The sequence below is a fragment of the Geotrypetes seraphini genome, chromosome 2 (assembly GCF_902459505.1).
Source record: "Geotrypetes seraphini chromosome 2, aGeoSer1.1, whole genome shotgun sequence".
Lineage (NCBI taxonomy): Eukaryota > Metazoa > Chordata > Amphibia > Gymnophiona > Dermophiidae > Geotrypetes > Geotrypetes seraphini.
In genome coordinates this window covers 372,923,504-372,941,705 of record NC_047085.1, presented here as the reverse complement: position 1 = coordinate 372,941,705, position 18,202 = coordinate 372,923,504, and the positions used below count along the sequence as shown (strand labels likewise).

At 42.9% G+C, this 18,202-nt stretch overlaps 1 protein-coding gene across 4 annotated transcripts in view; it reads right to left on the bottom strand.

The window, feature by feature from the left end:
* Window positions 1–234: 234 nt before the first annotated feature.
* Window positions 235–18,202, bottom strand: part of RPRD1A (regulation of nuclear pre-mRNA domain containing 1A) — a 198,151-nt gene continuing 180,183 nt past the window's right edge. Inside the window, exons 7-9 of one of the 4 annotated variants that reach the window (XR_004538079.1) lie at window positions 11,149–11,264; window positions 10,214–10,999; window positions 650–785 (exon numbers count right to left, since the gene is read on the bottom strand). Coding sequence is in view for 2 of the 4 variants with exons in the window: in XM_033930613.1 (XP_033786504.1) it covers window positions 636–785 (150 nt within the window). In the remaining 2 variants the exon portion in view is untranslated. Of the gene's footprint in view, window positions 786–10,213; window positions 11,000–11,027; window positions 11,265–18,202 lie in introns of those variants that run through there. The other 3 variants (XR_004538078.1, XM_033930613.1, XM_033930617.1) reach the window with 3 other exon arrangements.

Sequence of the window (18,202 nt, the reverse complement as noted above, 5' to 3'; positions counted from 1 at the left end):
CATTCTCACACCCCGTCCACCTTCCCTAGGTAGCTTCTTAGCTTTCTTACTGAACTGCAGGTCCCGCAAGTCATCATCAGGTGAAAAGGTACCAGCATGCTCATGGTACGAGCAGTGCTAAAATTTAGTGACAGTACACTTTCACTGTTTGTACCAGGTTCTTTGGATGACATCACATATATGTGAGAATATATACCTGCTGTCCTCAGAGAACACCTGCTACAGGTAAGTAACTTTGCTATTTTCACCAATGTAGCACAAAAGACAGGAAGCAGAGGTATCAAAATAAGAAACCTTCATAATCACATTCAGAAAACAGAAGCTCTTCATTTTCTTCTGGCCACTTGATCAGAAAGGCATACAAAACATCACAGGTATATATGTGCTTGTGATTTGTTTTAAACAATAAACATCCATTAAAATATTAATACATATAGTCATTGTCTTCATTTATGGATGGGGTAAACAAATTAAAATTTTAAACAATTCTTATAAATTATTTATTTGGAGTCTATACTTCTTTTCTTTCCACACTCTCACCAATATACAAAAATAATACTACAGAAACATAAATCTGACCTATACTAGCTTGATACACAAGTCAAAGCCTTGACATGAGAAGTTCTCCAGTCTTATCAATCATCACCATATATATCCCCTGGAAATGGCAAATGCACTTGGCTGCCTGTGACATTAGGAAGACGAGACAGGTCAGGTAGACTCTGTATACGCAATCTTAATTCTTTTCGTACTTGGGACACTCTAGCCAACTTGCGCTTGTACTCCTGCAAAATAATTATTTTAAAACAGTACATTAAAACATTTAAAGCGATATATTAAAATATTTTAAAAGTTGGGTATTTGATTCAATGCACAGTTGGGGATGCCTGGAATTCTTAAATGCTAGGGATACCAAAGAAATTTTAAAAAATATAACAAAAGATAAGTTCTTAAAAATAAACATTTTGAACTAAGATGCCAGTAGCACTAAGGGTTCCTTTTACTAAGCTGTGATAGCATTTTTAGCACACGTAGAATTTTAGCACGCGCTAAACTCACGCTATGCAGCTAGAACTAATGCCAGCTCAATGCTGGCGTTAGCATCTAGCGCGCGGGGCAATTTAGCACGCGCTAAGCGCGTGCTAAAACTACTATCACAGCTTAGTAAAAGGAGCCCTAAATGTACAGCAAAATCCTTGTATACATAAGGTAAAACTTACTGAAACAGATTTTAAAAAATGAAATCAAATAATATATATCTTTTAACAAACCATTTACATAATTAAAGGACCCTTTTACTAAACTGTGGCAAAAAGTGCACACCCTTACATGGATCTTTCCTGTGCATTAAGGCCATTTTTCCAACAGGTGTAAAATGACCAATGTTCATATTTTTTTATTAATGGCCACATACTAAGTTTCCCATTACTGCATGGCGATTAGCAAGTGAGCCTCTACTGCCATTTATTTTGTAGGCAATAGGGACTCATGTGCTAAATGGTTAGTGCACTGCAATGCTGATATGTTGATTTGTATAGATGTACCCACTCTTCACCCCCCCAGACACACCCTTGCACCAAAAAATACATTTACATTTTTAGCACATGATAATGCGTGCACATGGCAAAATTACTGTGGGACACCTCAGTGCACCCTATTTCAGTGCTATTTTTTGCTGTGGTAAGCATGCATTAGTGCTTACCACAGGTTAGTAAAAAGATCCCTAAATCAGCTAATAGGAAGCATTTTTAAAACAAATCAAAGTACTGTAAATATATTTTTTTAGTCAACACTCAATTAAGTTGTGAAATTTAACACCAAAAGATGTGAAAGCAGATAAAATGGTTGATTTTAAAAATGGGTTAAGACAAATTATTGGGGGAAAAATCTATAAATCATTGTTAGCCAGGTAAATCTGAGACAACCACTGATTATCCCTGGATTTTTCAGATGTTTTGGTCATATTTGCACTGATGCAGCATTAAGTGAAATGCTGGCCACCATCAGTGGGACCAAACATAAACAAGGTCATCCACAGACTAGAGCTTGTGTGGTTGAGAAAGACACTGATTATTCCTGTATATAATGCAGGAAGAAATGATCTACTCTGGGATACTGCCAGGTATTTATATACAGGTTTACCCACTTATGAAAACATGGTGGAACTGAATTCCAGACTCTATTCGTTTAATTTCTGATTTTTTGGCTTCCAGAAAAGTTTGAAAGCTTTTTTTTCAATTGGCCTTTTCAAACCTAGGCAAAGTGTAATTTTAACAGTTATTTGTCCTTATTTGTTTTAAGGAGCAGATTTCAGGCTGTTACATACAGTATTGTATTGTGGTCTGTTGACTGTTGTTGTAATTATGTATGTATTGCTGTCACCCGCATAGATGCTGGATAAGCGGGCTACAAGTGTTTAAAATAAATAAATAAATAAATGGTGCTGGGCTTGATGAATGTTTGATCTCACTCAGTATAGTATTTCTGATGTTCTTATTTTAAGCAGGTACTTACAGTATATCTAATTTATGTTTAAGTGTTGAGAGTCCAATTTTACGGGTAATAGATAGAAAACAAAACATAGTAAAGAAAGTAAGATACCTTTTTTCATTGGACTAATAATATATTTTTTGGTTATGTTTCAATGATAACACCTTCTTCAAATCAGAGATTAGCAAATGATGACAAATATCATAAAATATAAGTGAAACACAAAAGCATTCCATTGACAGTTTTACAGGAATAGGGTGGGGTGGGTTAGGTGAGAAACAGGGAGAACTGGGGCCCAGATGCACTAAAGCCAGTGATCATTGCTAAACCTGTTTTAACAGCTTTAGCAATGATCGCATTTGCCGACCCAATGAAGAAAACAGTTCACTGCCTGGTTTTCTGCACGATCACTCATTCCCCGATCCATCTATGTAGATAAGTTAATTAATATTAAAATGCCATGTAAACTAATAGCGTGATTGATGCTCTAACATGGCTTCCCAATGCACTAAAAAAAAAAGTGATCGCTTTTACTGATCAAGACCAGTCACTTACCTGTCTAAACTTTTTTTTTTTTAATGGGAAGAGATGCTGTGCATGTTACACATGCACAATATTTGCCTCAAAAGAAAAAAAAGCATTCCCTCCCCCCCCAGCAGGAGGGATGCCCACTCCCTCCTGCAATGGTGACTCCACCCCCAGCAGCTATGAAATGGCATGAGGGATGCCTACTCCCTCCTGCTACCTAAGGCCCGCTCCCATGCCATGCGCCCCTCAAACATCCCCTACCCTTCCACCCCCTCGAAAAAAAGGCAGGAGGGATGCCCACTCCCTCCTGCCACTGGAGGTCCCCTAAAACCCCACCAGGAATGAACCTCAGGGATCAGGAGGGAAGCTCAGTCCGTCCCACTCATAAGCCTGCTAATCCAAAATGGCGAGCCTTTCCCTCCCTGGTACATCATGTGATGCAAGGGGAGTAGCCTAAGGCCCTGATTGGCTCAGATGCCTAAGGTCTTTCCCCTTGCTTCAATAGCTTTTTCTGAATCGAAAAAAATCGGATCGGTGCACACCCATATGGTCTTACCAATCTACTTAGTACATTTAGACCTGGGTGGGTGAGAGATAAGGAGAGATGGATGGGTGATAAGGTAACAAAGAGTCATCTAGATCAGGGTTTCTCAACCTGCATACATGTACCCTAGGGGGTACATGAGCTCACTGCCACCCATCCCCCCACAGCCGCTGCTCACTGCCTGCCCGCTCGCTGCCTGCCTCCGCTACTTGCCGTCCACCCGTACCATTTAATTACCCCCCCACCACTGCTGCCGCAACTCCAGGAAGGGACAGGCACGTACAGCAATTGCACACTGCCGGCCCACAAGCCTTCCCCCAACATCAATTCTGAAGTCGGAGAGAAGGTCTGAACCTTCTCTCTGACATCATAATTGATGTCAGAGGGAAGGCTTGTGGGTTGGCAGCATGCAATCGCTGCACGCGCCTGGCCCTTCCTGGAGTTGTGGCAGCATCGGGAGGTAATTATATGGTGTGGGTGGGTGGTGGACCAGAGGGGAGGAGGAATCGGCGGCGGGTCGGCTTGGGGGCAGGCAGGCTTCGGGCGGGGGAGGGAGGGAGGAAGGGGATGGAACAAAGGCTGGAAGGCAGTGAGGGGGACATAGGTAGGAGGAACATAGGAACTCAGAACATAGGAAGGAGGGAGGGAGGAAGGGGGAACTAACTTGAAACATAGGAAGGAGGGAGGGAATATAAAGGGACAATTGTTGGGCCTAAGTGTGTGAGGGAAAGAGATGGTGCACAATGAGAAAGGAAGAAGAAAATTGGGCATAGAGAGGAGTGAGGTAGAGATGCATGGGGAATAGAATGAGGTCTGGAGGAGAGGAAGCATACGAAAGAAAGACTGGATGCACAGTCAGAAGTAAGTGCAACCAGAGACTCATGAAATCACCAGACAAAAAAAGGTAGGAAAATGATTTTATTTTCAATTTAGTAATCAAAATGTGTCCGTTTTGAGAATTTATATCTGCTGTCTATATTTTGCACTATATTTGTCTATTTTTCTATAGTTGTTACTGAGGTGCCATTGCATATTTTAAAGTCATCTGCCTTGATATATTTGAAAACCTCCGAATATAAATGATAATTAACATTTTTTCAACGTACAATATGCTTTGTATTTTTTTTTTATTTTGTAGTTACCAGTATGTATTAATAAGATTATATTGTGTGTATATGAAAAATGGTTGGAAGAAATTGCATTGCAATTAGTATTATTATTATGGGGTGGAGTCAGAGCAGAGTTTGGGCGAGGTCGGGGCAGAGTTTGGGCGGGGTACTTGGTTGGTATTTGTTAGGCTTGGGGTTACTTGGCTTTAAAAGGCTGATAAACACTTATCTAGATAAATGTGCTGGGGAGGGTACCAATAACATAGGAAAATGTGCAAGGTTCGGGAAGCCAAATTTAGGTTCTTAGACAGAAAACTGAAATTCAGAAGCTCCAGGGTAGCATTTTCAGAAATGCCCCCTGTTCCATGCACAGGGCCCAAGAGACTTAATCTCAATGCATGAATGAGACAATGGTGCAAAGAAGAGGGTTTAGATTTCTTAGGAATTGGGCAACATTCTGGGAAAGAGGGAGCCTATTCTGGAAAGATGGGATAAAGAATGACAAGAGGAAAAGATTTGTCCCCATCCACTTTAGCTGTTCCCTATTCATACAAGTCTCAAACAAGTGTGGTTTTATATTTGTCTTTTTATTAAAGTATAAAAAGGAACAATATTCTTTACAACAGTCATTTATAAATCACAAATAGAAAATAATACAGATCAAGATCAAAAACCCTCATCTCCCTTCCCCATACTCCCTCCCTGTCCTACTTACAAAGGGCTAGATGCACTAAAGTCAGCGATCGTCGTGAAACCTGTTTTCACAGCTTTAGTGACAATCGCTATTATTGACCCGATTCACAACATGGTTCACCGTGTGTTTTTCGCCGATCACCCATTTTCCGATTCATCATGCAAATTAGCTAAAACCCCGTGCAAAGTAGCCAAAAAATTGATGTACTAATATTGCTTGGCTATGCAAAAATAAATAAATAAATAAAACAGTGGTTTTAGTTGTCAGAAAAAACCAACAGTTTAGACCTGTTTTACTGATAGGTCAGCCTAGTTTTTTTTTTTCAATGGTACAGATATTTGCCATGTGTTACACAAGCAAAATATCTGTCCCATAAGAAAAAAAGCACACACACACACACACCCTGCCAATGACAGCCCTACTTCTCCGACAAACCAGCACTGTGAAATGGCTGCTCGCGCCAGCGAAAACGGAAAGAATGCCCACTTCCTCCTGCCTGCCAAACCCCTCCCCATGAAAGAAAATTGGCATTTAGGATGCCCACTCCTTCCTACTAATGAAGGCCCACTCCAGCGCCAGGTGCCCCCCCAAACATCCTCTACTCTCCCCCTTCCCCCCTGAAAAGGCAGGAGGGATGCCCACTCCCTTCTGCTACCGGAGGTCCCCTGCCGTCTCTCGCCACCCCCTGAACCTTCTCAGAGATGTTAAAGCAGGACAGCTCAGTCCATCTTGCTCTTAGAATGGGTGGGGGTTTCCCTCCCTGGTATATCATGTGATGCACAGGGTGGGGCCTAAGCCCTGATTTGCTTAGATGCTTAAGGCCCTGCCCTTTGGAGGGGCCTTAGGCAAATGAGCCAATCAGGGCTTAGGCTCCTCCCTCTGTATCCCAAGGTGGAAAAAGCTAAACTAATCAGGACGGGGAACCTCTGGTAGCAGGAGGTAGTGGGCATCCCTCCTGCTGCATCGCTGCTGTGAGGGGGGGTGGGGGGGGAGAGGGAGTAGACATCCCTCCTGCCATTTTCACTAATATGGTGCCCTAACAGCAGTGACAGGAAGCTGGTTCCCCTGTCACTGCTGTTAGGGCTTTGTGCATGTGACAGTCACTCACTGAGTGATTAATCGGTCGCATTTGTATGCAAACTTGATAGCGCATCAATCGCTGCTGGCGAATCGGCCAACAGCAACTGAGTCAGTATCTTTAGTGCATCTAGGGCAAAGACAGCAAAAGAGCCAGAGCAGTATTATAGCTCTGTCCAGCACTGCTGCAGGAACCCAAATTAACCAATTAACTCCACGCTACCCTCTGCCCTTTCAACCCCAATACTATTTCAAAATTCTGAGAAACATATTAAAGCAAATATTTGATTTAATCCACCCTCTTAAGATGGCCAAGGGAGATAAAATACAATCCACTCTGTACACCCTGGTGGTAAAGAAATATACCCTGTGAAGCACCGGCCTATTCCAACACAGCCTATACGTTAACTGTTCTGATTTTTTAATCCATTGATAAACAAGTCATCCACAATCTCTGAATTCAGTCTAGCTCTCATTTCTTCCGTAGTCCTTCCCACAACAGAGAATGTTCTCAAATCAGCTTGTAGCGGGAATGCACAGGATCCCCTGTGTAACTTTTGCTAGTTTTGGCCAGCTCTTGTTGCTTATTTTTCTAAAATGTCAAAACATTATCATCAGCATCAATTGAACATAAATAACTATCCACCTCATTAACAACAACCTTCCAAGGAGAAATTGTTTCTTAAAAGTCACTCAGAAAACTAAGAGTTGCATTCATTTTCATTCTTTTGAAGGGGCCCAGGAGCTCTTCCACAGCTTTATTCTCTGAAAATGCAGAATGTAAAGGATCCTGAGATGCTGAACGTGAGCCTTCCATTTTGAGTTGTTGGTACAACCTCCTCAAAGATTTGGTCGCCTGTATTTTTGTGTCTTCTGGAAAGATAACTGGATTATCTTTCAGAAGTGGATATAAAAATGAAACAATACTGTGTAATAGATGAACAGGGAAATAAGTGTTGATTAACTGTTTGTAAAGCTCCTTGATGCCAGCAACAATTGATGAATCTGTTGCAGTAACAGTCAGACACTTGAACAGCTGGGTATGTGTTAGAATAACAATGTAGATGATAAGTATCTGATAGAAGACTCTTGTTGTCGAATCAAAGGTGGACAAGACACAAATTATGTAATTTAACAATGGTTCATTCAAATCCAAAAGCAACTTCTGCAGTTTTTTAAATCATCATACTCAGTTGCTAGTTGTTTAAAATGTGTTATGTTTTGACTACAGAATGACACAGTGACTGTTACCCACAGCTAACCGTGGGTAACCCGCAGGAATAGGAAGAAAAAAGGACTGGTTACCGCAGGTATGGGGTCAATGCCATTCACCGCCCTGTGGAATGGTGAATGTCCTTGGCCCTGCATTAAAGTATCTGCTGCGTTGCTTCCCTTTCCACCCCACCCCTCATGATTGCAACACTTGCTCCCTACTGATAGTCGGCGGCAAAAAAAACCATCTGGGCATCTCTTCCCTTCATTGAGCCATCTCCCTCCCTTCCTTCCCCTCAACTTTGCGGGTTCTTTTCAGAGGTGAGTTTTCTCTTTCTGGACGTGGTAACCATTCTCACAAGTTCTGTGTGACTGCCCCAAAGCTTGTCCCTCTGATGCGAGCTGCCAGGCAGAAACAGGAAGGTGCATCAGAGATGTCTCAGGGCAGTTGTGCGGGATATGTGAGAACGTTGCCATGTCTGGACACCTCAGAAAGAGAAAACTCTGAAAAGCGCCTGCGAAGGTGAGGTGAAGGGAGGGAGATGGGTCGATGAGGGGAAGAGGTTGAGTGGAGCTGAAGGGAAATGGAGAGCAGGGGGAGGGGAACAGACATGAAGGAAAGTGAGGAGGGGAGAGAGAGAGAGGGGAGCAGAATCTGAAGGGAAGCAAAGAGAGGAAGGGAGGAGCAGATGGATGGAAATGGGGAGGGGACAGACAGGAGAACAATCACTTAAGGGAAGTGGGGAGGGGAGAGAGAGGAGCAGATGCTGGATGGAAGGGGGTGTGAGAGGGGAACAGATGCTGAAGGAAAGTGGGGAGGAGAGAAGGGAGTAGACACTGAAAGTGGAAATGGTGCAGATACTAGAAGGAAGTAGGGAGGAGATAAAGGGGAACAGACGCTGGATGGGAGGGAGAGAGGAGAACAGACACTGGATGGGAGAGGATAGAGAGGGGAGCAGACTCTGGAAGGAAGTGGAGAGAGAGAGTACATACTTGATTGGAGGAAGGGATAAAGAAAAAGGGCACATGCTGGATTGGGGGAAGAGGAGAGTTAGATACTGGAAGGAGTGAGGGAAAAAGGTGGCAGGCTGTAGGTAGACAAAATGAAAAGGAAATTGAGGACTGGAAAGTAAGAAAGTAGACAAGAGGTAGAAAACAAATTGAGAAGAAAGAGCAGAAAAGGAAGGGAAAGGGCGAGGTAAGAGAGATACCAGAGTATTGGGGGAAGGGAAGGAGACATATATCAGATCTAAAGGAAATAAATGCTAAAAAACACCTGGGGGAAGGAGTGAGAGCTGGAAGGGAAGAAGATAGAGATGCCAGACTATTGGGGGAGCAGAAGACCATGGGGGGAGAGGAGGGAAGAATATGGGTGCCAGACCATTGGGGAGGGTGGAGAGAGAGATGGAAGGGAGAGGCATATAGTTTCTGGTAGAGGCATAGAAATACAGCAGATGCCATATGGAAGAGGCAGAGAGAAGGCAGACTGTGGATGGAAGGAAGAGAATGAGATGAAGAAAGCAGAAACCAGATAACAAAGGTAGAAAAATATTTCTATTTCTTTTCTTTTTTTGCTTTAGGATAAAGTAGTATTGTAGCTGTGTTGCTAAACATTTATAAACAAAGCCCTGCCAGCTGAAGATCTCTTCATCTAATTCGGCAGCCAGAACTCTGATTTATAAAATCACAATTGTACAGAATATTGTTTTTTTTGTTATACTTTAATAAAATAAGTTCAATATAAAACTATTCGAGGCTTGTTTGGATGGGATCAGATGGTTTTGCTGAGACGGGGTCTGAGCTCATGGGGACAGGGCAGAGACGGGGTCTGAGCTCATGGGGATGAGGCAGGGACAGAGACCAAGTTTGCGAAGGGGACAAATTTTTTCCCTGTGTCATTCTCTAGTTTTGACATAATGATTCTAGCATTTTAAAAATGCTGTTCCATCTCATTATAAAAGCCTGTTTAAGGCTAGTCTCAAGCTTGCGATGCATTCCTGAATGCCTGACATGTGTGATAAAGTCTTTTGAAAGCTTTATCAGCCCTTGTACATTAGCAGCTGGAGAATCAGTCATCAGCGTGCTTCAGTCCATGAACCAACACAAGATTCAAGTTGTGACCTTGAATGCAGTGGCATAGTAAAGGGGGGTGGGTCAGCCCCAAGCGCCATCTTGGTGGGGTCACCGGCACCTGTCCTCCTCTCTGCCCCTGCTCCTTCTCTGCCCCTCCCACTACTGCATATATGCTCCCTTCCCTTCCCACGTACCTCTAATGTTCTTGGCGTGAGCAGTGACCCCATCCTAGGCTCACGCCGTCGGCTCTTCCTCTGACATCACTTCCTGGACCCACGCCTAGGAAGTGGCATCAGAGGAAGAGCCGAAGCTGGTGCAAGCACCGCCCCAGGGGCCTCTCACCCTCGCTACCCCACTGCTTGAATGCATCCTTAACATTAGCTCCATTGCCATTGTTAGTAACATAGATATTGTCCTGATGGTAAGCCCAAAGGTTTCCAAGATTTCCTTCACAGTAGGATCTAATATTTGCTGCAGGGTGCTTACCAAGCAGAGTTCTGTGGCAAGAATTCTTGAGGGAAGATGAAAATTTCATCTACGTGTTGTGCAATTACTGTTATGAATGGCATCCAGTTCCATCTTCAGTCCAAAGATCAGTTGTGATACCAAATTTAGGGCTCCTTTTACAAAGTGACGGTAGTGGCTGCTGTTGCAGTAATTGCGCCGATGCCCCCAGGGATTTAATGGGCACTGGAGCATTCACTAATGCAGTTTTATTAAAGGGAGGGGTTAATTTGCTGACATAACACATCAGCTTTTTCTTTTTCAGCAAAAGCAGAAATACATCTAGACACTTTTCTGGCAGAGAGGAGTATCTGATCTGCAGAAAGCTAGCCATATTTTACACCAATGGAAATCAACCTCTCTGTAAGATGAGTGAATCCAATTCCTTCGGTGCAGAGAAAGACCTGATGTCCATGGTGCACACATCAAGGCAACTGCGTTGGTAACTTCTGCTTTCACTGCGGCAGGCACGGTCATTCTGGATTCATTTTATGTAAGAAGTCCCTGATGTTTCTTATGACAGTATGCTTTTACCCACAGCTTGTTGCATGCCCTTTCAGTCCACTGGTATCATCACACAACTTCTACTTCAATGCCATCTTGCAAGTCTTGCATATAGTGAAACCACTGTTTTGACCATCCACGTAGATGACAATAAAGGACTTCCATACTGCACTAGCTCTATCATTTTCGATAAAAGACAATTGTTCACTTTTTATAACAATAAGATTCTGTATTGTTGTTTTATCCATGATGACAAGAGATAACCTAGAAAACCAAACAAACAGTGTGAATGATCAAACTAAAAAAACAAAGCAATAAAAAAACTGCAGTACAAACTACTAGAATGGATTGAATTTGGGTATAGATACTCTACAGTCTCATCAATAGATTGGATTTTAAATATAATTACTCACCTTTGTCAAATCAAAGCAGTATTACTTTCAATGGTATCAATAAGCTTTACTAGAGCAGCTCAAATCCTCCTTTTCCAAGCAAATTTCCTTAAGAAAAGTATTTCCTAGGACTGAGACTAAAAAGGGAAGCAAGGGTATGAGTAAAATGCAATCTAAAATTTATAACAGAGGTAACAAAGAAAAAGTTGCAGCAAAACCTCTGATTATGACATGGAATATTTTTTCTAAGTCAGAAACCACACACCCATAGCAATGCGATGCCCAATCAGTAGCAGTTTAGTTCAGTCCTTTTTTTCTTTAAAAAATCACACCTGTAGGGCTAGGTTGAGGCTCTTCAAAAGATTAGATGCATTGTCTGCCACTCCATCTAAACTGTTGGAGGCTACAGCTGTGATTAAAAAAAAAAAAAAAAAAAAAGGACTGAGCTAAACTGCTAGAATCTCTAATTTCAAACAATACTTCTGTTCCTTAACAATAATTTGTATGGAAAGGAAATTTATTTTCAAAACCAGAATAAAGTAGTATATTAGTTGTGTTGATAAACATTTATAAACAAAGCCCTGCCAGCTGAAGATCTCTTTCTCTAGTTTGGCAGCCAGAACTTTGATTTATAAAATGACAATTGTACAGAATATTGTTTCTTTTTATGCTTTAATAAAATAAGTTCAGTATAAAACTATTCGAGGCTTGTTTGAACGGAATCAGATGGTTTGCGGAGACGGGGCGGGGATGGGGACTGAGCTCACAGGGACTGTGCTGATGGGGCCGGGACGGGGACAATTTTTTTCCCCGTGTCATTTTCTAGTTTCACTGAACTTGTGGATTGTGAAAACTGAAGGTTTGCAACCATCTTGGACTTTACTTCATTGCTTAGTCTGGCATCAAAAAGGCCAGACTAGCCAAAATATCTGACATGGGGAAATATCTGAAATGGGGAAGAGAGTGGGGAGAAAACACTAAAGGGAAATGGGGAAGAGAGAGAGGGGACAGAATGCTGAAGGGAAATGGGGAGAGAGAGGGGAGAGGACGCTGAAGAGAAATGGGGAAGAGAGAGTAGGGAGAAGATGCTGAAGTGAAATGGGGAAGAGAGAGGGCAGAAGACACTGAAGGAAAGTGGATAGGAGAGAGTGGATAGGCGGGTTATAAATAATTTTAAATAAATAAACTGGATGGAAGGAGGGGATAAAGAAAAATAAGACGCATGCTGGATTGGGGAAACAGATACTTGATCTGAGGGGAGGAAAGGAGGAGAGAGATGCTAAAAACTACCTGGGGGAGGGAAGGATGTCTGGTGAATGTTGTTGACAAAGCCTTGGCAACAATTTTATTCCGATATTTCTGGTGTTCTAAAAGCAAAAGCAAGTCATTGAGTGGTGCTTTTAAAGGAAGAGGTGCTTCATGCCAGTAGTGGATATATAAATGAGGCTAACAGAGAACCATTCCTTTGATACCCTAATTTTGAAGTATAGCAGCCACTACTACTGGGTCCAGGGGTTGGAGGGGGTGAAGTTTAGTAGCTGGCACTGCTGTGGTTGTGCTATAGTATGGAGAGAGTGAAGAAAGAACAGCTGAGCAGTTGGGTCCAGTGGTGTAGCGTGGGAGGATGGACCACCCCGCACACAGACTTGGTGGGGGCACTGGCATCCCTTCTCTTCCCCTCCAGCTTTGGGATGAAATGTTTCTAAGGGACATCCCCCCCTCTGCCGCCACCATCTCTTCAAATCTCCGCCAGCAGTGAGCAGGCTGTCTTATGCGCTGCTTGTCCCAGACTCATCCCTCATTCTAATGTCACTTCATTTTTGCGGGGCCAGGAAGTGACATCAGAAGGAAGTCTCAGTCAGTCTTCTTGCTGCCAGCAAAAATATGAAAAGTATTGGGAGGAGTATAGTGATGGAGTGGCAGGGAAGAGTGGGGGACACATGGGGCACCAACCTGGACCCAACCTTTCTTGCTATTCCATTGGTTGGATTCGGGAAAGAGGAGAGGGTGAAATAATAGCCGGCGCCCCCATGGTTTGTTTCAAGGGAGGAGGGGGTGAGGGACTGATGAAAGAAAATTAACTAAGCAGTTGGGTCTGGGAGGGAGTGATTGAAGAAAGAACAGCAGTAGTTGGTTCAGGGTGCAGGTGAAGTAAAGCAGCTGCTGCAGATGGGATGGAGTTCATGCCAGCAGGGCTTTTGTCTGACTGATTTTTGTCTTGTGAAATCATTGCAATGCAATGTTAAAAAGAACAAGCCAAAGAACAGAGCCTTGAGGCACACCAACTGATAACACCCTTTCCTCAGAGCGATCTCCATTGAAAACTACCCTCTGTCAGCTTCCACTCAACCAGTTCTTTACCTAGCCCGCCACTTTGGGGCCCAACCCAAGGGCACTCAGTTTATTTATTATACGTCTGTGTGGAACACTGTCAAAGGCTTGCTAAAATCTAAATACACCACATATAGAGCACACCCTCTATCCAATTCTCTGGTCACCCGGTCAAAGAAATTGATCAGATTTGTCTGACAAGATCTACCTCTAGTGAATCCATGTTGCCTTCACTCCTGTAATCCACCGGATTCCAGAAACTTCACCATTCTCTGTTTTAAAACCATTTCCATTAATTTGCTTACCACAGAAGTCAGACTTACTGGCCTGTAATTCCCTTCTTCATCCTTACTTCCACTTTGGGACCACATCCGCCCTTCTCCAGTACACCGGTACCATTCCTGACTTTAGAGAAGCACTGAGCCACCAGAACTTCCCTAAGTTCCTTCAGCACCCTCGGATGTACACCATCTGGCCCCATCGCTTTGTCTACCTTTAATTTAGCTAGCTCTGAAAATCGATCAGGACTATCACTCCTAAATCCCTATTCACACTTGTCTTCTGCGGTCCTGCTCCTGGCACTTCAGCCCTGAACACAGAACAGAAATATCTGTAAAGCAATTCAGCCTTTTCTTGATCAGCTTCTACATATTTCTCTCCTTCACCTTTGAGTCTCACAATGCCACTTTTCTACTTCTTCCTGTCACTGATATATCTAAAAAAATGACTTGTCTCTCTGTTTTACCATGTCAGCTATTTTTTCTTCCATTTGTATTTTTGCTTTCCTGACTACTCGACCAGCCTCTCTTAACTTTTCCAGATATTTTTGCCTGCCTTCCTCTTTCTGAGAACTTTTGTAGTTAATGAAAGCTAACCTCTTGTTCCTTACCTTCTCAGCTACTACTTTTGAGAACCAGTGGCCTTCTTTTCCTCTTACTTTTACTTACTTGCCGCACAAAAAGGTCTGTCGTCCTTATAACTCTTCAGTTTTGCCCACTGCATTTCTACTCCTTCTAGACATTCCCATCCAGACAATTCCTTGACGAAATCCCCCATCAGAACAAAAGTTAATTTTCTTTTTTAAGTCTAGAACCTTTACTTTTGAATGAGCCCCCTCTATACCTGTCTTAACTGAACATTGACACAGTATGTATTTTACCTTCTTTCCATGTACAATTGCTCATAATTCAAGTTTAGATGGAGAATTAATATAAACTAACATTTTACGTATTCAATTAAAAATCATTGTGAATTCTAAATATTCACCAAAAAGTTTATAATTTGACACAATTAACAGTGGTCAGATATAGAAAAAAAATAGACTTGTAGTCATGTCAAATAAACTTTATTTTTTGGATCACTCTAATGGGGCCTCACCAGCAACTTGTACAGCTGCACTAACATCTTTTTCTGCTGAAGTTGCCTCTCTATACACAGCCCAGTATCCTTTGGGTTACAGCCACTGCTTTGTCACATTGTAGGTCCTCAGACACTATCACACCAAGGTCTCTCTCGCAGTCCGTGCAAATCAGCTTCTCTCCCCCTAGCATATACAGCTCCTCCTTTAGATTTTTACTCAAGTGCATCACTCTGCACTTCTTTGCATTAAATTTTAACTACCAAATCTTAAGACCATTTTTCTAACATTCACAGATCTCATGTTTTCTATTTCCTCTGGGGTGTCCACTCTATTGCAAATCTTTGTGTCATCTGCAAAGAGACACTTCCTTTAAATCCTTCAGAAATATTACTCACAAATATATTGAATAGAAGATGCCCCATTACCAATCCCTAAGGCATGCCACTACTCACTTTTCCTCTGAGCAAATTCCATTCACCACCACTCTGTTATCTATCAGTCAACCAATTTCTAATCCAGGTCACCACCTTGGGTTCTAACTTCAGTCCGCTAAGTTTGTTGATGAGCTTCCTATGAGGAACTGTGTCAAAGACTTTGCTGAAATTCAGGTAGACTATTATCTAGTGCATATCCTCTATCCAAATCTCTGGTGACCCATTCAAAAAAATCAGATTTGTTTGGCATGATTTCCCCTTGGTGAAACCATGTTATCTCAGATCTTGTAACCCATTTGATTCCAGGTAGTTTACTATTCTTTCTTTCAGCAAACCATTATCTTTCCAACACAAATGTGAGACTTACCAGCCTGTAGTTCCAACTGCTCTATTACCACTTTTGTGAAAATGTTAGGTTATAGGAATAGTCAGGGACCATTGCACAGGTGATGGGCCTGGAGGGCCGCCGCGGGAGCGGACCGCTGGGCGGGATGGACCTCTGGTCTGACCCAGCGGAGGCAAATTCTTATGTTCTTATGTTCTCCAGTCCCATGGAACCTCTCCTATCTACAAGGATTTATTAACCAAATCTGCAAGTAGTCCTGCAAAAACTTCTCTGAATTCCCTCAAAACCCTAAGATGGATCTAGTCTGGTTCCATGGCTTTGTCCACTTTTCATTTTCCCAGTTCATAAACACATTTTTCTGTGAACAATGTGATATCTACTCTATTCCCAAATATATCTGTGCCAATGAAGTTGACATCTTGAGATGCAGTTTGGCTGCATCTTGACATCTACTGGTCAGTAGGTTCCCTAACTAAACAGTCCATGACACTTCCAGCCAACCAGCCAGATGAGCTCTAAATATTTCTCAAGGTTTGTCAGCAAGTAGTCTGGATAATTTTCCAGTTCCATCTTCAGCAACAACAGAACAGAAATCTAATCTGGATGCCTATAGTGCTTGTGTCACTTGAGCAAGGGATTTCTGATGGATTTTCAGACATGGGGGAAGCCACTGCTTGTCCTTGATTGGTAGCATGGAATGTTGCTACTCCTTGGGTTTTGGCCAGGTACTAGTTACCTGGATTGGCCACTGTGAGAACGGGCTACTGGGCTTGATGGATCATTGGTCTGACTCAGTAAGGCTATTCTTATGTTTGTATGAGAAGCCTGTTGCTATTCTCACTGCTACTGCTGGCCTTCCACTAGAGCCAGGAGCAGTCTTTCCATATAACCTTAACACATCCAATCACATACTGTGCAAGGGAACCAAACAAAAAAACTGTGCCTGTCAAGCATAGACTATACTTCTTGCAGCTCCTAACTAGGGCAGGGCTAGTTTCTTTAGCTCACTGTTCCTGCATGGTAGTGTACAAGGCCCACAGCATTTATCCTACTACCAGAACCATATGTGGTAACATGAATGAGGGAGCCCAGGAAAAGTATAGCCACATAGCAGATTCAGGTGAACGTAAAATAATACTTTATCAAATGTTCTAGGTATGGAAGTCCTGCTAGCTTTATAGGCATGGGAGAAAATAACATAACCAGTCCTTAGATATAAAAGTCATCCTGCTCCTGCAGGCCATGGCATGCACTACAACATTCATCGGCCAGTCTCTGGCTGGATCAAACATACTTGTTGTAGTTGCAATTTACATTTGATGGAGACGTACGCAATGGGCCTTTGATGCATCCCATTGGGCCTCTCTAACCTAACTGTGTCCTAAGTTGTACTTTCCTGGCTCTGCCCTTCCCATGTCACTTCTCCCACTGGGTGGGTCTATAAGTTATAGGGTAGCTCTGAAAGTGAGTGCTATAAGGGATAGAGACAGCATCCTATAGATTCCCTTACAGTCCCCTGTTTCTTTGCAGACAGTATATGACACATTATATGATTTTACTTTGGCAATATCTTCCTTCCATCTAAGCCAGTGGTCTCAAACTCAAACCCTTTGCAGGGCCACATTTTGCATTTGTAGGTACTTGGAGGGCCTCAGAAAAAATAGTTAATGTCTTATTAAAGAAATGACAATTTTGCATGAGGTAAAACTCTTTATAGTTTATCTTTCCTTTTGGCTAAATCTTAATAATAATATTGTAATTTATAGCTAAACAGACATATGATGAAGAAAATGTTTTATTTTACTTTTGTGATTATGATAAACATACAGAGGGCCTCAAAATAGTACCTGGCGGGCCGCATGTGGCCCCCAGGCCGCTAGTTTGAGTCCACTGATCTATGCTGTGGTGTACCAAGGGGGTAGGTACGGACCACCCTAGATGCATGCTCTAAGGGGTTGCACAATCAGCATACTGGTCTGGGACCTCCCACCCTACTCTGCCACTGCTGCTTTCTCAAACCAGTGGCAGTAGCAGTGGCAGTAAATTTTAAATTCAGCTATCGCGGGACCTTCCTGCATCTCCCTGCCACTGTCAGTCCACCCCTTCTGACATCACTTCCTTGTTCCAGAGCAGAGCTGGCAGCTGTCTTGTGATGTCTGCATTTAAGTTTACAGCCGCTGCTGCTGATTCAAGAAGCAAACAGCAGCAGTGGGGAGGAAAGGGAGCGTATACTGGATGACATTGGGGTGGAGGGAGAGAAGTGAGCAGGATACTGGTATGGAAGGGTGGTGGAGAGAGAGGAGGGGGGGCAGATGCTGATGAACTGGGGTGCAGGGAGAGACACACATAGGGGAAGGATACTGGATGGAACTGGGTTAGAGAGAGGGAGCAGATGCTGAGAATTGGGGTGCAGGAAGAGACAGAAGAGGGAAGAATACTGCATGGAATTGGGTTAGAGAAGGGTCAGATGCTGATGAAGTGGGATGGATGGAGAGAGATGGCGCAGACATTGGATGTTAGTGGGGAAGGGGGAGCAGATGCTGGACAGAAGTGGGGAGGGGAGCAGATGCAGGAAGTTAGGAGAAAAAGAGGGGAGCAGATGCT